At 39.0% G+C, this 20,659-nt stretch overlaps 1 protein-coding gene across 3 annotated transcripts; it reads right to left on the reverse strand.

Annotated features, from left to right (window-relative positions):
* Positions 1-1,315: 1,315 nt before the first annotated feature.
* On the reverse strand, positions 1,316-19,433 carry LOC108320233 (glutathione S-transferase L3). 3 transcript variants are annotated; one of them, XR_008247594.1, is made up of 10 exons: positions 19,276-19,433; positions 19,109-19,183; positions 18,965-19,025; positions 18,801-18,887; positions 18,594-18,692; positions 18,384-18,486; positions 18,223-18,299; positions 1,911-2,018; positions 1,699-1,814; positions 1,316-1,609 (listed from the first exon to the last, which is right to left on the reverse strand). XR_008247594.1 is itself a non-coding variant. In XM_052874296.1 (10 exons), the coding sequence occupies exons 1-10, from the start codon at positions 19,284-19,286 to the stop codon at positions 1,513-1,515; spliced, it is 771 nt and encodes a 256-aa protein (XP_052730256.1). In that variant the 5' UTR covers positions 19,287-19,433; the 3' UTR covers positions 1,316-1,512. The 3 variants fall into 3 exon arrangements, 2 of the variants coding, with proteins under 2 accessions (XP_052730256.1, XP_017407093.1); XM_052874296.1 differs by having other exon boundaries at positions 1,316-1,581; positions 1,699-1,779; XM_017551604.2 differs by having other exon boundaries at positions 1,699-1,779.
* Between the last annotated feature and the right edge of the window lie 1,226 nt (positions 19,434-20,659).

The following is a 20,659-nucleotide window of genomic DNA, read 5'->3' on the forward strand; positions in this document are numbered from 1 at the left end:
ATCCATCTAAGACTTAGATAAGGAAAGAACTTTAGAAGTCCTTATTCTACTTCCCTTTCTTTAGTCTTAGTTTAAGTTGTTTCTTCTTTGGATGGAAAGTCCTAAAGGTTGTTTCTTCTTTAAGTAGAAATCCTTATTCTACTTCCCTTTCTTTAGTCTTTGTTTCTTCCATTTGAGACCAAGAGGGATTCCAAAGGTAATATGTATAGGTATAAGGCTCGTCTTGAGGTGAAGGGCTATACTCAAAAGAAAGGAATTGATTTTAAAGAGACTTTCTCTCCAGTTTCATCGAAAGACTCTTTCAAAAAAATTATGGCTTTTATTGCACATTATAATTTAAAGCTTAATCAAATGGATGTTAAGACTACATTTCTCAATGACAACATTGACAAGATGATTAATATGGTACAACCAGAAAAATTTATGTCAAAAGATCCAAAGAATATGGTTTGCAAACTTACAAAATCCATTTATGGGCTAAAACAAGCATTTTGTCAATGGTACCACAAAATTCGTCAACTAATTATCTCATTTGGGTTCAAGATGAATGTTGTTGATGATTTTATGTATCACAAATTCAGTGGGAGCAGATATATCTTTCTGGTCTTCTATGTAGATGGCATACTACTTGTCACCAACAATATAGACATGTTACATGAAACCAAGAGAATTATGTCTAGAAATTTTGAAATGAAAGATCTTGGTGATGTCTCCTTTGTATTAGGAATTCAAATACGCCAAGATGAGATCTTTTAAATATGTTTAAGACATAATAACAATTTTGAACTCATAAAATCTAACACATTTATAAAAAATTATAAGTATATATATATATATATATATATATATATATATATATATATATATATATATAATAATGTGTTAAGACTATTATATTTTATTAAAGTGGTCTAATTAATTAAATTATGACTAAGAAAATGTATGTGAGAAAAATTTACTCCATAAAGACCATAAATAATATTTTAATTTGTTGAAAAATGAATCTAAAATATTAAAACTTAACTGACAGATTATATAAATGGATTGTTGTTTCTTTCTCTTCATTCCTATCAAAAGAAAAAATCAAAATAGAATCTAAAGTGCTCTTGGAAGATCTACATTGTTCCTAATAGAAAATCTAAGTACGCTGTTGCTTATTGTTATAAGGGAATTGGAAATTGTTTTATTAAAGAAAGGGTTTATTGTTCCATAAATAATTAATATATGTTTGAATTCACAATCTAACATTCATAACACTTGATCAAAGCTTAGGACGTGATATAACATTCATAACACTAGATCAAAGCTTTGTACGTAATATAACATAGGATAATTGTATAATATAATCAACCGTGACTATAAGCTGGTACATAAACCTTATTATGACATCAAAGAAACAAGCTGAAAAATGAACATAACTATCACATCAAACACTCGTGCAACTCTAGCAAATAAACACAAAGATATTTGATTGAAGATGCATCCTGTGCTGCCATGAATGCAGAGGATGCTTTATTGGCATAGTCTAAACACAGATAATTTGATTGAAGATGCATCATGTGCTCCCATCAATGCAGAAGCCTGAAGCATCAAGCATTCACTGTTTAGGCTGCAGGGGAAGTAGCAAAGAAAACAGTAAAAAAGCCATCACAGTTCTTCAAAATCACTAGTTAAAAGATTAGAAATATATTTTTGTACCAGAAAACGTTCCTTGAAAAGATCAATTACTTCCTGTGGATCAACTTTTGTCTCTGTATAAGCATCAATCTTGTTCAGCTCCTGTAAAAGAAACATTTTCGTTCACAAGAAACAATCTGTCGACACTCATACAGCAAATAACAAACTTCATCATATGAACAAAGTGCTGTTTCCACAAAGAATGGAAGAAATTTTACACTGAGAATGAGTACCTTAAGCCATATTGCAAGTTTAGGCCTTCCTTCTGTGATATCATGTTTGAACAACTCAGCAAAGACAATTTGAAATCTTTCAACAAATGGAATATATGCTATATCCACCTGAGTATAAAATCATTTAAAAATTATAAGAAAAAAATCTACAGAGACATTGATTTTATCAAATACTACACCAAGGATTAAATCATGAGTTTCATCATATTGAATGTTGTATTTTAGATAGAGGGAGGAAGAGATAGATATTGAAATATTCATTGATATCAATTAACAACCATAGAAATGTATTAATATCTTAACATATTTAACTGTATAGTAATAGTCCAAAATTCTGGATAATTTTTTTACAAACATTTACAAGTAAAACAATTTTATTTTAAGTTAACAAAGGAAACAGATCCTGATAAAATAAAGAAATATGAAAATTAAGCCTAAGAAATCAAGATGAAATGGGAAACTAATGCTATAACGATAATTTAAGATATGATATCATAATTCACATGCACCACTGATAGGTTTCTGGGTATGAAACCTATATAATGATAATTTAAGATATGATATCATAATTCACATGCACCATTGATAGGTTTCTGGTTATGAAACCTATCTAAAACAGTCACTCAACTCTAACAATCAAGAACGCAAACTGTAAAAGAATATGTTTCTGTATTTCAATTCAACAAGGTTCATGTACAAACGATAAACGGAAGCCTAATCCCCCTCTTCAGGACAATGTGTCCTGTCTATACAAACTATTACTCTCCACCCACAAAACAAAGTACCAAATTCTATTTATACAAGTCTTAACTTCGGTCTCTCCTAACTGCTAAAACAGTTAGGACATTAACTCTTCCTTCTCCTCTCATAGACTTTCCACTCCCTAACATTACCTCGCCTGATGATCAACCTTGTCCTCAAGGATGAAATCTGGATATTGGTCTTTGATAGTTAAGGCATCTTCCCAAGTCGCTCCATCTCTACCTCCTTCATGCTATTCAATCAACATCTGTTGTACCATTTCCTTCCCTTGCTGCGTCTGCCTCCTATCCAAAATTCTAAGGGGCCAGAATGTTGGCCCAATCAATATCTGTTGTACCTCAAGGATGAAATCTGGATAGTGGTCTTTGATAGTTAAGGCATCTTCCCAAGTCGCTCCATCTCTACCTCCTTCATGCTATTCAATCAATATCTGTTGTACCATTTCCTTCCATTGCTGCGTCTGCCTCCTATCCAAAATTCTAAGGGGCCAGAATGTTGGCCCAATCAATATCTGTTGTACCATTTCCTTCCCTTGTTGCGTCTGCCTCCTATCCAAAATTCTAAGGGGCCAGAATGTTGGCCCATCCGCCTGCAAGTCCGATGGCAGTTCCTTTTCCACATTCTTTGCACCTACTACCCTCTTTAGTTGAGACACATGAAACACCGGATGGATCCTGGCTGTGTCTGGTAATTTGAGTTTAAACACAACCTCCCCTACTTGTTGTATGACCAGGAATGGCCCAAAATATCTTGCTACAAGTTTTGGATGCAGTCTAGAAGGCATAGAAGTCTGTCTATGGGGTTTAATCTTTAACTATACCCAATCATCAACTTTAATCTCTACTGGTTTCATCTTTCAGTTCGCGTATCTTGCCATTAGGTCCTGGGCTCGGGTCAAATGGAATTTGAGCTGCTTAAGGGCCTCATCACGCATTTGCAACTCCTGGGCTACAGCTTCCACAGGAGTTTCCTCTGGAATGAACCGGTTTATGAAAGGAGGAGCTCTGCCATAAACTGTTTCGAAAGGAGTGCATTTCGCAGAGCTGGTATTATACCAATACTCAGCCCAAGGGAGTACCGAGCTCCAGCTTTTTGGTTGCTCCGAGCAAAAACACCTCAGATAACCCTCCAATATCTTGTTTAAAACTTCAGCCTACCCATATGTTTCAGGGTGATAGGCAGTACTCATCTTCAACTATGTCCCCTGCATCTTAAAAAGATCTTTCCAAAAAACGCTTAGAAATAATGGGTCCCGATCACTAACAATGGAGACTGGCACTCCATGTAGCCGAACTATCTCCCTAACAAACACTTCTACTATGGTGCGTGCTGAATAAGGGTGTTTCAAAGGTAAGAAATGACAATACTTGCTGAGGCGATCTACAACTACCAGCACAGCATCATACCCTTGTCATTTAGGCAGTTTGACTATAAAATCCATACTCGCTTCTTCCCAGATAGCGTGAGGTATGGGTAAGGGTTGTAACAACCCTTAAGGAGAGGATGCCAAGTATTTATGTTGTTGGCATATCAAACAACCAGCCACAATGTCAGTGATTGACTTTTTCATGCCTATCCAATACAATGACTGCGCAACCTTGCGGTAAGTTCTATACACACCCGAATGTCCTCCTGTGCTGGTCATATGGAACTCTGCTATGATCTTGGGAATCCAAACTGATCTAGCAGACAGTACCAACCTCCCTTTATAATGCAAGCGGTTGTGCTCAAGCGTGAAGGCTGGGCGGGAATCGAGATCCTTCTTGATATCTTCCATCACCTTTACCAGTGCTTCATCCTCCTCAACCTCCCTCAACACCTCCTGAAATTCCTGCTAATAGGAACGCGCCACCACCCTCAATTCCTTCTCTCCTTCCTTCTCTTCCCTCTTTCTGGATAAAGCATCTGCTAACTCTATTGGTCGCCCCTGACTTATATTGAATCTCAAAGTCATACCCCAATAGTTTAGCTATCCAATTTTGTTGATTATGTGTAGTTATCCTCTATTCTAACAGATACTTGAGGCTTCTTTGATCAGTGTGCACGAAAAATTTCTTTCCAAGGAGATAAGGCCTCCAATGAGGAATAACCATAACCAAGGCCATAAGCTCCTTTTCGTATATTGATTTGTTCAAAGATCCCTTAGATAAAGCATTGCTAAAGAAAACAATAATCCTTTTTTGATACAAGAAGGCCTAGCACCATTGGACCTATCACAAGAGGGATGATCAAGAAGCTACAAAGTTGATTACTCTCCCAAAGGCCAAACCCTCTTTGCTATCTTTGGATGGAAAATTGGAGAACAAGAAGATATTCCAAATCTGCCAAAACCTGGAGAAGGGTAAAATAGACATTTCTATACAAGAAGGGGTGTGCTTATCCTTCTTTGGGGCTGCATTAGTAATTGTTTTCTCCACATAAAACTCATTTGTCACGTGTTTTAGAAGCCACACATTTAGCACATGGGTTCAGATCTGAAACGTGTAAATTGCTTGCTTAAGCCTTGAGATTGATCTATAAAATCTCATAGGCAAAGCTTGTAGATTACTTTTGAAGAATATTGAGGTTTACTCTGCTGATGTATTTTCCAGCAACCAGAACTCTGCCAAAAGTCACTTCTTATTGAGCTTTCCTTCTCCATCTAGCTTCCTTCCAGTGAAGGCTGTCTGAGCTAGTATACTCAATCACCTAGAGCTCTTCCTCCATCTCTGCATCCACTGAATTCACTATTCCGCTGCTGCCAAACCATAATTCTTTCCGCTGCCAGCTGCTTCTCGTGAGCCAACTTCGACACTGCTCATGATCCAATTCATCATTCCACTGCCTTCAACCCACACCACTTCTGGAGCAACTTCATCAAGTGGTATTCAGAGCCTTGGTTCTGCATCACGCTCCAGCTAAGTGTTCTTTCCATTCTATACTGTCATAAACACTTCCTTCGTGTTTTTCTTGAATCTGTGCACTGTTTCATTATTCTCTTCAATTCCAGTAGTTTTCATTTACATCGTTTCTTTGTTCCAGCTTTTACTTGATTTTATTGTTCATCATTTTAATCGGTTCACTTCTTTGCTTTGAGTCTTTTAATTTTGAAATCTAATTCTGTCATGTCCAGTAATGTGTTTTGGTTTATTTTGTCAAATTTCTGAGTTGAAACTAGTTTGGAATAAATCTGCTGTGTTTGATTGGATTTTCAATAGATGCACATCACAAGAGCAATGATTAAAGAGCTTAGTGCATCTTGAATTCCATCACAGTGCAGTACCAATGAATGACTATCCAAATCTGTTTTAAATCTGGTTTTTCATGTGTTTTCTATGAAACTGCACCGTATGGAAACATCACCCTTGGCTGTGTTGATGTGCTGAATTTACAATATGTGCAAACCATATGAACATTGTATTGTCTAAGACCATACAAACTGGATGCACTATTCTGCAGAATCTGGGAATCCTTGTTTAAGCAGCTTGACCGAACTGCAATCATCATTGTTTGAGTCTTTTTTTTTTTTTTGATTTTTGAATCTGTCCAGTTTAGAATTCCCTTCTGGACATCTCTTAATTGCATTTCTAGAGTATTTTTCAAGTTTAATTTGCTGTCTTGGAGTCATAAAAGTTGTTTACATTTTCGTTTGAATCATCTGCTGAAGTTTGGTTGGTGATTTGGTTTAATTTTGGTGCTAAATAGCAACTGAAGTAGTGAAAATCGGAATTCCAAGTTTTTAGCCTCTGCTGGCAGTTTGAACAAGTCACATTTGGTTAAACAAAGTTGCTCAAATCATAAAATTAATTGTGCAAACGTGTTTGTGTAAAATTGCCATTCAAACCACCAAATTTTCAACACTTTTTCTGATATATGTCGCAGATTTTGAAAATTCAGAGTTTGGTATGATTAATGCATCAGATTCAATGTTAGATTGGTAGCAAAAGCTTGGTTCAATTGAATTAAAAGAAGTGCACAATTCAAATCTTACCATAAGCTGCATTTTAAAAAGCTGTGTGAACCAGTGCCAAGCAAATTTTAAACTCTGATGCACAATTTTCAACCGTTCTCCTAGGCATTTTATCAAACACTTTGCCTAGTTTACATTTGGTTTCGAAATTGATCAAAGCTACAACTTATCTTTGTTTCTTGCTTTTCAAATCCACTCTAGATCCTTTCCTAAGTTCATTTCGAGTGCCACCATTCATTGGAAACCGATTAATTGATTGATTTAAGTTGTTTGAAAATCCTGCACATAAGCTGTTTGATAAAACTACAGTGTGCATTCTGGTTTAACAGTTTTCTGGCAGCAGCAGTGTTGATTTTCTGGCTTAATAATTGATTATTGGTGGTTTGTATGAGCTCTTTGTTGGGTGCATAAGTATTTCAGGTGGTCCTATAACACTGGTAGCATCTTAGGCAGTGGATTGGAGCAAGGAAAGATCAACTTTGGAGTTGATTTTTGGTGCAGCAGAATCACGTTTTCACTGGTCTGCAGAAAATCTATTTGCTGTAACAGTAGCATATTCCACTTGGCAGCTGTGAGATTAGTGTGAATCAACCAAATTCACTTCCTTTAAGAGAAGCCAGAGCTGCATACCACTTTTACTTACTATTCCCTTGTTGTTTCATCTCTATTGTTTTGCAAAATACTTGTAATTGGCCATTAAGTAAGTGAGTTGGAAGAATTCACAAGTGTTCTTCCATCACTTGCAAACTTTGTTTTTAATTGTCATTTTAAAATTGGTAGACAGTGAGTGTGTCTTGGATCCAAAGTTTCAAGCCTCACTTAGGAGCTATCACCATAGGAATAGTTTTCATTTCTTTTTGGTTTAATTGTTCCACGATTTAGGGTGATTTAGGCTAAAAGGGATTAAACTCTAAGCCTTGTCACATTAGAGTCCAAAGAGTCTCGTCTTTTAGTGTTTAATTGTTGTGATTGTTTGTGAGTTGTGTCCTTTGATTTTAAAAGTGATTTTTGTTTAAAGGATAACTAGTAGTAACCTAAGACATTTCTGGCAAGGCAAGATTTGGTACTTAAGCAGTCTTCATGACTCACCTCTCTTACCTGGGACTTGTCTAAGTGTGAATCTTGTAAATCTTTTACACTAGAAAAACTTTTAGAAACAAAGATGTCTTGTTATCCATATAGGTCTTCTAGGAATTTTAATTTTGATAAGCAACTTAGTTACAAAGACATCAAAAGAGAACATGATAAAGCTAGAAGGAAGTCTTGTCCATTTTATGAATTTGATAGGATTGAAGATGATTTGTATAAACAAGCTAGTGGAAGTATTCCATTCTTTGGTGATGATATTGGTGCATTGACATACCTAGCTTGGGAAAAGGAAATTGATGACATGCATTCATTCATGGTTAGAAAAAGTAAATCTGAATCCTTCTATTCTAGAGATAATGAATCTTATATTCTTAATCTCTACACTTCTAGTTTTGAAAAGCATGCAAGAAAGTGGTGGGATGATAGGCAATATCATGTTAAGATAGGTAGAAAATATCCCATTCATGATTGGAATGAATTGAAAGCTTGTATGAGAAGAAAGTTTGTGCCTCGAGAAATTGAAAGAAACTTAGAACTTATGAGAGAGCTTATTAAAGAAGGTGAGTCATTCATTCAAAATTTAAGTGGGTTCTCTCGTAGGGAAAGTGAGTTTCTAGAAAAACTCAAGAGGCTATGGGAAGAGACAAGCAAATTTAGAATTGAGAGATTAAAAGGAGAAAAACAAAAACAAGAAGTAAGAGAGAGAAGAGAAAAAGAAAGAAGAGAAGAGGAAGAAAGAGAGAGAAGAGAGAGAAGAGAAAAAGAGAAAAGAAGAGAGCAAGAGAGAAGAAAAGAGGAAGAAAGAGAGAGAAGAGACGAGGAAGAAAGAGAAAGAAGAGAAGAAGAGGAAAAAAGAGAGAAAGAGAGAAAAGAAGCACAAAGAAGAGAAAAGGAAGAAGTTGAAAGAAGAGAAATGGAAGAAAAGAAAAAGCAACTAAAGGCCACATCTCCTCCTACTCTAGAAGCTAGATTCTTAAGGGGAGGTTTTCTATCCTCTCACTTTTCTCCATTTATATTTGAATTTTCCAAATTTCACTTTTCTTTCAAAGACTTTGCCACTCCATCTTTAAAAATGTTATCACTATCAACACATGCAAAGTCACAACTTGGGTTATGGTTACCTTTATGGTTACCAATAACTCAAGATACAAATAAAACTTCAAATGAAGAAAGGTTTCTTTGTTATATTAACATTAAAAATTTCAAAATTAGGAAACCTTCTTCTATACATAGTCTTTTATATATATTATTGGGTCAAAGAAAACTAATTAGAGATATGTTTGATGTTTATTGCAGACGGATATTTGACCCAGGAGGAACCTTTGTGAAGCCAACAAAAATAAGTCTTCAGAAGCACCATCAGATTTGAGGACAAATCCTTTCCAAGGGGGAGGGGATGATACAAGAAGGCCTAGCCCCATTGGACCTATCACAAGAGGGATGATCAAGAAGCTACAAAGTTGATTACTCTCCCAAAGGCCAAACCCTCTTTGCTATCTTTGGATGGAAAATTGGAGAACAAGAAGATATTCCAAATCTGCCAAAACCTGGAGAAGGGTAAAATAGACATTTCTATACAAGAAGGGGTGTGCTTATCCTTCTTTGGGGCTGCATTAGTAATTGTTTTCTCCACATAAAACTCATTTGTCACGTGTTTTAGAAGCCACACATTTAGCACATGGGTTCAGATCTGAAACGTGTAAATTGCTTGCTTAAGCCTTGAGATTGATCTATAAAATCTCATAGGCAAAGCTTCTAGATTACTTTTGAAGAATATTGAGTTTTACTCTGCTGATGTATTTTCCAGCAACCAGAACTCTGCCAAAAGTCACTTCTTATTGAGCTTTCCTTCTCCATCTAGCTTCCTTCCAGTGAAGGCCGTCTGAGCTAGTATACTCAATCACCTAGAGCTCTTCCTCCATCTCTGCATCCACTGAATTCACTATTCCGCTGCTGCCAAACCATAATTCTTTCCGCTGCCAGCTGCTTCTCGTGAGCCAACTTCGACACTGCTCATGATCCAATTCATCATTCCACTGCCTTCAACCCACACCACTTCTGGAGCAACTTCATCATTTTTCCTTGAGTGAGAACTGCTCCTACCCCTCCACTTGAGGCATCGCACTCTATATGAAATAGTTTCCCAAAATCTGGCAGGATCAGCACTGGAGCAGTGGTGATAGCTTCCTTCAACCTAATCATAGCCTCACTAGCTCGATCTGTCCACGCAAAGTGTCCCTTCTTCAACAACTCAGTCAAGGGGTTTGGTAATTTTCCCGTAGTCCCTCACAAATCGCTTGCCTGTAGTACCCTGTAAGGCCCAAAAATCCCCTCAACGCCTTAAGGGTTATGGGTTCCTCCCACTCCAACACTGCTTTTACCTTCTCTTGATCCATTTCTACTCCCTTCTCTGAAATCAGATGTCCCAGATATCTGATTTTCCCTTTCCCAAACTCACATTTTTTTCTATTTGCCACCCAATTATTCTCCCCCGTTTACTCAACACCTGAATCACATGCTTCAAATGCTCTTCCCATGACTGACTGTAAACCAGGATGTCATCAAAAAATACTAACACGAACCTCCTCAGGTAAGGTTGTAGCAAACTGTTCATGGCGCATTGAAAGGTTGCGGGTGCATTTGTGAGGCCGAAAGGCATCACCATCAACTCATAATGGCCTTGATGAGTTCTAAAGGCCTTTTTATGTATATCCCCTGCTCCTATCCGTATTTCGTGGTATCCTGCCTTCAAGTCCACCTTAGAAATATACCTAGCTACCTTTAATTCATCCAGCAACTCATCTATTACTGGAATTGGAAACTTGTCGGGTATAGTAGCCCGATTCAAAGCCCTGTAATCCACACAGAAACGCCAGTTGTCATCCTTCTTCTTGACCAATATAACTGGGCTCGAATAAGGACTGGTACTATGATACAGCCCAAATATCTGTTGGTCCAAACAATATATTGGACAAAGAAACAAAAGAGCAAAGGAAATGGGTACAAGTTTATAGCAGGAGAAAAAAATAAAGGGGCTGAGGTGGACAGAATTAGTTAGAGAGAGAGAATTGGAGGATACTAGAAGATTTCCTTTTTCGTTATTACCTTTATAGTGTCAGGGGAGTGTGTGGGGGTGAACATTTCTGTTTTTGAACAAAATTAGAGTGGAGAGTACTGTTTTGGTCTCTTAAGGAGCCTAGCTCTGGGCAGTAGGCTATTCCTTCTGTTTTTGCCTTGATTTCAATGAAACAGGATCTGTGATCCTTTCTATATTCTTTTTTCCTCTTATTTTATTACTTGTCCTGTGGTTTCCTACAATTTCTGGTCCGACCTGTCGGATAACTTCATTAGAGGGTGAATGGTTAACACTTGAGCAGAGAGCAGAAAACAAGGGGAACTAGTGGTTTCGGGAACAATGGAGGATAGGGTAAGGTATGTTGAAGAAGAAGTTATTTGAATGAAAGCGATCATGGAAGAGTTGTGTCTGCAAGCATCTCAGAATCATTCAGCACTAGAAGAGATGAGAAAAGAAGCTGCAGAAAATCAAACAAAAATGGAGTTGATGACGAGGAGTTTTGAAAAGAGGATTAATGAAGAGGGTGAAGGTTCGGTGGGAAACAAAAAAACAGAGACTAAGGAAAACACCAAGGTTAGAGCGAGTCTGACAGCCCTAGAAGGGGATGCTTTGGCGGAGTTTCGACAATCAGTAAAAAGGATTGAGTTACCAACATTCAATGGCGATGACCCTGCGGGATGGATTTCGAGAGAGGAGATTTACTTCAAGGTTCAGGAGACAAGCGAGATGGTGAAAGTAAATCTGGCTCATTTGAGCATGGAAGGAGGGACAATCCACTTTTTCAACTCGTTAAACGATTATGAGGTGTTGTCATGGGATAATTTGAAGAAGGAGTTTCTTGAACGTTACGGAGGAATGGGGGAAGGGAGTGTATATGATCAATTGACAACGCTGAATCAAACAGGGAGCATGGATGAATATATTGGACGATTTGAATGTTTGATCGCCCAAATTCCTAAACTCCATGATGAGCAATATTTCTCATATTTTACCCATGGGCTAAGGGAGGAGGTCTGAGCTAAAGGTGCGAAGCTTACATATCGCAAACCCTCTAACCAGGGGAGGTTTGATGAATGTTGCTCGTGCTGTTGACCTGGAGGTGTTTGGACGAAACAGAGGGTGGCATAGGCAGAACGAGGCGCATGCAATAGGAGGTGAAAATTTGGGTCACAAAACCGGATCCAACATAATAGGACGAGTGGGTCAAAAAGGGTATGGAGCTAATGGCTGGAGTAATGGGCCAGGCCCAAACTGGAAGGGTGGTGCAAATGATAAGGGGTCAGGGGGACCACGTGAGAGGGGTGTGCATCACTTATCTTATCAGGATTTGGTGGATAGGAAAAAGAAAGGGCTGTGTTTCAAGTGTGGTGGGCCGTATGGGCCAAATCATCAATGCCCAATTAAACAATTAAGGGCCATAGTGGCCGAAAATGAGATTCAGGTTGAGTTTGAAGATGAAGAAGGAACCCTAAAAAGTGACGGCGAGGGTGAAACGGAGGAAGTCGATGGACTTTGTAGTGCTATCAGTCTCTTCGTGCTGGAGAAAGAGACTCGAGATGCGCCCAGAACGATGAAACTAAAAGGAATGATCAAAGGAGTACCTCTTCTCATTTTGATAGATTCTGGAGCATCTCACAACTTCATTTCGAGAAGGTTAGTGAAAGCAATGGAATGGGAGTGGAAAAATACGCGGAGGATGCGTATATTGATGGGAGATGGGCATCAAACAGAAATAGCCGGGGTTTGTCGGGGGTTGAAGATTGTTCTTGAGACGGGAGTTCATAGTGGATGCGTTTTTATTCGAACTCGATGATATTGATCTTATCCTTGGCATGGCATGGCTGGAGTCGTTGGGAGAGATGTGGGTAGATAGGAAGAAGCAAATCATGAAGCTTAATTTGGCCCAAGGGATTAAAGTGCTTAGAGGGACAGAGCAAAGCGAATCCTTGAGTTCTAGTCTTTGCAAGTTTGAAATCGAAGGGGAGGCTAAGAAAGAAGAAGAAACAAATCAAACTTTGTTGGAAAAATTAAAACAAACGTTGGGTCAATATGGAGATGTGTTCAAGGACCCAGAAGGTCTACCTCCAAAACGCCAAAAGGAGCATTGCATCAACCTGCTCCCCGGAAGTGCACCAGTTAACGTGAGGCCTTACCGGTATCCGTTTCACCAGAAAAATGAGATAGAGAATCAAGTTCATTCATTGCTGGTAGTGGGGCATGTTTGGCATAGTCAAAGTGCTTTTTCTAGTCCGGTAATCCTGGTGAAAAAGAAAAACAATCATTGGCGAATGTGTGTGGATTATAGAGCATTGAACAAGGTGACGGTACCTAACAAGTTCCCAATCCCAGTAATTGAAGAGCTCTTGGACAAGTTGCATGGAGCTAAGTATTTTTCAAAATTAGATCTCACTTCAGGGTATCATCAAGTCAGGATGAGGGAACAAGACATAGAGAAGACCGCCTTCCGAACACATGAGGGACATTACGAGTATTTGGTAATGCCCTTGGGACTCATGAACGCACCATCAACATTTCAAGCTTTAATGAATGAAGTTTTTAAGAAGATGTTGAGAAAGGGAGTCCTGGTATTTTTCGATGACATATTGATCTATGGAAAGGATTGGGAAGAGCATCTAACAAATCTCACTAAGGTACTACAACTGTTAAGGGAGAATGTTTTATTTGCAAATAAAGAGAAATGTAGTTTTGGAAGAAGTAGTGTTAACTACCTGGGGCATGTGATATCAGAGAAAGGAGTTTTTATAGAACCTGAGAAGGTAAGAAGTGTGATTGATTGGCCTATGCCGAAGAATGTAAAAGGGGTGAGGGCCTTCTTAGGCCTCACAGGTTATTATAGGAAATTTGTGAGGAATTATGGAAACATTGCGCGCCCCTTAACTGAACTGACGAAGAAAGATAACTTTAGTTGGAATGAAAATGCCCAAAAAGCTTTTGATGAGTTGGAGAGATTGATAACAACTGCTCCATGTCTCTGTTTGCCCAACTTTGGGAAGGAATTCGAACTTGAGTGTGATGCATCAGGTACTAGGGTTGGGGCCATTTTGATGCAGGACAGACAACCAATCGCTTACTATAGCAAGGCTCTAAGCCCTAAGAATCTGTCCAAATCAGCGTATGAGAAAGAATTGATGGCCATAGTTCTATCCATCCAACACTGGAGGCCATATTTGCTTGGGCGAAAATTTAAGGTTTTTTCTGATCAGAGAAGCCTCAAACAACTTCTGCAGCAGCACATCACAACAGGGAGCCAACAGAATTGGGTAGCAAAATTATTGTGGTATAACTTCGAAATAGTGTACAAGCCGGGTTGTGAAAATAAAGGTGTTGATGCACTGTCTCGGAGTAAGGATGCTGCAGATTTAAGAAAAATGGTCATAGAGCCAATTTGGATGGATTATCCTGCAATAGTTGATGAGGCGCATAAGGATGGGGAGTTGGTGGAGATTATTACAGCACTAAAAGAAGGAAGAGTTGAGGGTAAGTATGCAGGATTCAGCTATCAACAAGGTGTACTGCAGTATAAAGGCAGGTTAGTTATTTCATCTCAATCACCTTGGGATTCCTGAATTGTTGAAAGAGTTGCATGCATCTCCCCAATCAGGACATTCTGGTTTCTACCGGACCTATAGAAGGGCTACTGCGAACTTATACTGGAAGGGGATGAAGGGGGATATCATGAAATTTGTTCAAGAATGTGACACATGTCAACGTCAGAAATATGTAACTACTGCCCAGGAGGATTGTTACAGCCAATGCCAATTCCGAAAGAAGTATGGGAGGACATAAGCTTAGATTTTATTACAAGCTTACCAAAATCAAAGGGTTTTGATACGGTATTGGTGGTGGTTGATAGACTTACAAAATATAGTCATTTCATTCCAGTAAAACATCCTTTTACTGCTAAGAGTATCGTTGAGATTTTTATCAGAGAAGTGGTTCGTTTACATGGGGTACCTAAATCAGTGGTCAGTGACAGAGATCCTACATTTATAAGTGCTTTTTGGAGGGAATTTTTCAGGCTGCAGGGGACCAAGTTAAGGATGAGTTCAGCGTAACACCCACAAACACATGGTCAAACGGAAGTGACCAATCGATGCTTGGAGACATACCTACATTGTTTCATCACTGATCAACCGAAAGTGTGGATTAATTGGCTGTCGTGGGCAGAATTGTGGTTGAACACCACTTACCATGAACCTATAGGAACTACACCCTTTGATGTAGTTTATGGGAGGCCTCCTCCAAGAATTATTCCAGTTGTAAGAGGAGAGATGAAAGTAGAGGCAGTTCAGCGTGAATTAATTGATAGATATGAAGCTATTCGTCAGTTGAAGGGACACTTGGTGCGTTCCCAGGATCGTATGAAGGCACAAGCAAACAAACATCGAAAGGAGAGAAGTTTTGAGATAGGGGACATGGTGTTTCTTAAACTGAAACCTCATAGGAAACACTCTGTTATTTCGCGCATCAGTCCTAAGCTTAGTGCAAGGTACTACGGACCTTTTGAAGTCATTGAAAGGGTTGGAGAAGTAGCTTATCGGTTGCAGTTACCACCCAATTCAAAAATACACCCTGTGTTTCATGTTTCGTTGCTCAAGAAGGCCATTGGGAAGTATAAAACAGCAGAAGGACTGCCAACAGGGCTAGAAGAGGACCAATCAGAGATGTGGTTACCCCAGAACGTGTTGGCTACTAGAAGCATACTCAAGGAGGGAGAAAGGGTTAACCAATGGCTGGTGCATTGGCTGGGAAAAACAGCAGAAGACGCAACGTGGGAGGATGAGATGTCAAGAGGGCAGTATTGATACAGCCCAAATATTTGTTGGGCCAAACAATATATTGGACAAAGAAACAAAAGAGCAAAGGAAATGGGGACAAGTTTATAGCAGGAGAAAAAAATAAAGGGGATGAGGTGGACAGAATTAGTTAGAGAGAGAGAATTGGAGGATCCTAGAAGATTTCCTTTTTCGTTATTACCTTTATAGTGTCAGGGGAGTGTGTGGGGGTGAACATTTCTGTTTTTGAACAAAATTAGAGTGGAGTTTTGGTCTCTTAAGGAGCCTAGCTCTGGGTAGTAGGTTATTCCTTCTGTTTTTGCCTTGATTTCAATGAAACAGGATCTGTGATCCTTTCTATATTCTCTTTTCCTCTTATTTTATTACTTATCCTGTGGTTTCCTAACATACTAGGTATGATAATTCCGGTCTTCAACATTTCCACCACCTGCTTCTCAATTTCGCCCTTCATCATGTGTGGGTACCTATAAGGTCTCACATTCACAGGATCCTCCCCTTCCTTGAGGGGTATCTGATGCACCATCCCTCTGTCTGGAGGTAATCCCCTGGGTTCGTGGAAGACCTCTGAATACAACTCCAGAACCTGCTCTAATTCGGCCTGTTGCCTCCCTGTCAACCCCTGTCAACGTCCATGCCTCCACCTCCTTCATTTTCAGAAAAGCTTCGGGTTCCACCAACCTTCTAGCCAACAAGGGATCCCCTTTGATGATCACCTTCTTCTCTCCTTGTTTGAACCCCATCGTCAAATCTCCCCAATTTAGGGTTACTTCTCCCAGTTTGGCCAACCATTCCACCACTAATATTAAATCAACTCCTCCCAATTCAAAACGATGGAACCTCTCCTTTATCTTGACTTCCCCTATGTTAATCATGACCTTCTCACAATAGCCTCTGGTCTTTTTCCTTTGTCCATCTCCCAGACTCACCTGATAAGGTGGGGTGTCTTCAATGGGTAATCCCAACTCTTCCACCAGTCCTCTGCCAATGAAATTGTGGCTAGCGCCACTGTCAATCAAAATCAACACAGTCTTTCCCCTTATCTTTCCTTGTAATTTCATTGTTTTCGGTTGAGTAAGGCCTCCAGCTGAAAAGGTTGATAACTCCATCTGATCTAATTCTGCCATTTCTCCTTCAATTTCTTCCTCTTCGTCCTCTACTAGAAAAACCACCCTCAGACTCTCTTCCGGGCAGTGGTGGCCTAGCTTCGCACCTGAAACAACGTCCTTCTTCTCTTCATTTCAAAAATTCAGGATATGGCAGATTTCTTGTGTTCCTCCTCCTGTTATCGCTTCCTACCGCATTTCCCACCTTTGTCACACTACTAACAGTGTTTCCCTCCTTCCTCACCGACCCCACACTCTCGGACACTCTTGATCGACCCTGGTTATTACGACTGGGCTCGAATCGTGTCACGGTTCCTGTCATACGCCCCCAAGATGGCTGATTCTTGGTCACACTCCAGTTCCCCGCCTTCGCACCGCTGTGAGCCTCATCTACATCCCGCGCGATCCTCATGGCCGCCATCAATTCTTGCAGATCGTGAGGTCGAAATTGGTTTCGAATGCCTTCATGGAGTCTCGCGACAAAACACCCCAATAACTGCTCCTCCGACACTCCCTTTGTCTGACCCACCAAGATCTCGAAGTCTTGAACGTTCTCATCCACAATCTCGTTCTGTTTGATCGTTGCCAGCCTTTCAAAGATAGTACCCCTATTCCTGCCTCCAAAACGAGCGATCATTGCTCCGTTCAGGCCCTCCCAATAACAGTTCTTGACTTTCTCCTTCCAGAACTTGAACCAATACCCCGCACTTCCTTCCATATTGATATAAACCAAACGCACCCTTTCTTCCTCCGCCAACCCTTGCAGCTCGAAAAATTTCTCAGCCTTATTAATCCAATTCAACAGATCGAGTCCTTCGAAGACGGGTAATTCTACCCTTTTCCTCCAATTGAGTTGCCCATCCTGGCATTCGACTTCTCTCCCTCCATCGTCTTCTTCTCGTCTACCTCGCCAGTTCTCGTTAACGGACATTTGACTCCCATCCGAGTGTCCCACCTAGTTTCGGTTCCATTCGCCCAAAATTTGCATGACTTCTTGCAAATCTTGGCATATCGCTGCAGAGTCTTGACGCAGCGCTGCCGTCTCCGCCTTCATTCTGTCCACTGCAATTTCCATGGCTTCCAGTTGACCCTCTACTACATTTAATCGTCCTTCGATTCTCCCCTCCATTGCACCTTTCTCTCCCAATTGGATCAGGCAGGTCGGACGAATTGATAGGTTTCTCGGTATGAAACCTATCTAAAACAGTCACTCAACTCTAACAATCAAGAACGCAAACTATAAACGGGAGCCTAATCCCCCTCCTCAGTTCAGTGTGTCCTGTCTATACAAACTATTACTCTCCAACCCCTAAAACAAAGTACCGAATTCTATTTATACAAATCTTAACTTCCCGCCTCTCCTAACTGCTAAAACAGTTAGGACATTAACTCTTCCTTCTCCTCTCATAGACTTTCCACTCCCTAACAACCACCACAAGGATCGGTGATTGGTCAGAAAACAACAACTTTACAAGGAAAGTGAAAACTGAAGATCACTGAGTTGATTTCAACTTACCAAACTTAACTGACCAAGCAAGAATGGCCCATCATCAAATTTACCAAGAGCATTCTCCAAGTATCCAAAAGCAGAACCTGGTTTAAATCACCATTTTAAGGACCAAAGAATGAAGGAAAAGAAAACTTTCCTCTATTTACAAACTTGAATATCGCGCTTACTGGTTTCTTGTACAGCATCTCCTTTCAATGAAATGAACAGGTCTCTGGTGAATGTATCAACATGGGATATCAGTTGCTCACCGAACTCTTTCTTGGCAGGATCCTAAAATAATTTCAACTTAACATTGTTAATCTACTCCAACAACTGAGAAAAGATGAAAAGGCCATTAAGGGAAAAAACAGAAGTAATGTGCAGTGCTTAGTTCTTACAGTGGGAAACAAAGGTGTCCCTTCAAAGTTGACATCTACATACTTGATCAAATCAAGACTTTCTCCCAGAACCTTGCCATTGTGCTCCAATGATGGCACCTACAAATAAATCATATTTTAGGGAAACAAATTCAACTTGCTAAACAAACCAAATCAACATAGCAAAATATAACCCTTTAATTACCCTCATTTGTGTAAGTTACTTACCTTATTTTCAGGGTAGACTTTCTCCTTATACCAAGCTGGCCTGTCTTGAAGGTTTATAGGGACCAAATGGATCTTGTCTTGTAGCCCCTATGGTGTCAGTTACCAGCATGAGAATTAAATGTATGACTAGAATATTGTAGACAGAGGAAAATTGAAGAAAGAACCTTGTAGTTCCTAGTGATCCATACACGTTGTGCATAGGGGCAACCATAACTGGTGTACAACCTAAGGAATGGTAAAAAAGTAAGGACTTGGACATCTGAAAATTGAAGCAAAAAACATGAAAGAGAAAGTGAATTTTGGAGAACCTGGTGGTGCCATCAAAAAGAGGAGGTTGATCGGAGGTGGATGTCAATGGAGGAGGACGAACACCTTGTGCGCCACTGTGAAAGTTACAGAGAGAGAGCGCATTAAAAAAGAGGGTAGTTTTGGAACAAGAAGGTAACAGAATATAGAGAATGGAGAGCTTTCTTACAATGTGGCCATTGACGTTGCTCTTCACAGAAAATCAAGGATTCAGTGGACAGAACCAGAATGTTGTCTAAGTTCAAGCGAGTTTGGTCCTTTTATGCTGTTGTCTTTCCCATGTATGGGTCCCACCAACTGATTTTTAGGTTTTTTTTTCTTGAAGTCGTACCAGGATTCATCCCCTAGTCTAACCGAATCTTATCAAGAACAATCATTGTAAGTTATTTTTTTCTTTTATAAATATTTGACACCAAAAACTTATAAAAAAATATTTAGTTAAAAAAGTCAAAATGGATTTAAATTTCTAAGTTAATACGCATCATTTATTACGTTTAATTACATAGGTTTACGATTTGATTTTTTAAAAGTATAATTATTTATTACTTCTCATTGTTTAGATTAATAATTTGTATTTTAGATGTCCATATATATCTTACCATTGTGACAAATAACTTGTTTATGACCTATTATATAAGCAAGATTAATTAGTCTTGATAATCTGCAATTAAATAAGGAAGAAAAGATTACTATAAAATTAACATGTGATTATACCACGTGATCCAGGTCCATTTAGATAATGATCAATTAACATTATACATGAATTAAATTCATTAATTATTAGATTTATCACTATTTAATATATTTAGTTGACTTGAACGTCAGAGTGTCTTCTACAAACATAACCCTTATTTGGATTGGAGTGGACGAGTATCCTTTAAAGAGGATAACTACCTAATGTGTGGAACTACAAGTGTTTGAAGTTAAGAGTCTTAATAAGATATATTGAAACCTATAAGAGAAATTGGTGCCCAATGTGGGGCTGACATATATTTTGTAAAGAAGAAGCATTCACGGTGTTTATAAGGAGAAGGATGGCTGAAACAAGAGAAGTAGGATCGGGACCCTCCTCGACTAACACAACCACTATATGTTGAAGGCACAAAGGCAAATGTAACAAGAGTTTACTAAGTTCAAGAAGAGGAGCACAAAGGAAATGAACACTTTGAAGGAAGAAAACTCTACATTGAGAAGGAGAGTTGAAGTTGAAAGAGTAAACATAAATGGGAAGGAGAAATGCTAGGTTTATGCAGCTAGAAGAAGTAAAAGAATACAAAAATAAGACAAGAGCAAAAACCATGCAGACTGAAAGAAATAGGTTGTTAAAGACAAAGTCGTCTATATGATCAAACAATCTCATGTTTTGAAGTTTAATCAAATACCATTAAAACGGGTTAATAACCAGAATACAACCTGTAACATCCCAATTTAGTAATATAAAACTACTAAAATGAAACATTACATGGATAAAGACAAAATAAGAACTACAGATTTGGTGAATAAAAATTTTCACCTGAAGAATAAACATAATTGCCTATACTATAAGCTTCACT

Source organism: Vigna angularis, chromosome 3 (assembly GCF_016808095.1).
Source record: "Vigna angularis cultivar LongXiaoDou No.4 chromosome 3, ASM1680809v1, whole genome shotgun sequence".
Classification (NCBI taxonomy): Eukaryota; Viridiplantae; Streptophyta; class Magnoliopsida; order Fabales; family Fabaceae; genus Vigna; species Vigna angularis.

What these genes read in the sequence shown, in the direction of transcription:
- LOC108320233 (XM_052874296.1), bottom strand. An exon ending in GGACACCTTTGTTTCCCACT is followed by an intron (nt 18,487 to 18,593) that starts GTAAGAACTAAG and finishes AAATTATTTTAG; the next exon opens with GATCCTGCCAAGAAAGAGTT. An exon ending in AACTTGCAATATGGCTTAAG is followed by an intron (nt 1,780 to 1,910) that starts GTACTCATTCTC and finishes TTTCTTTTACAG; the next exon opens with GAGCTGAACAAGATTGATGC.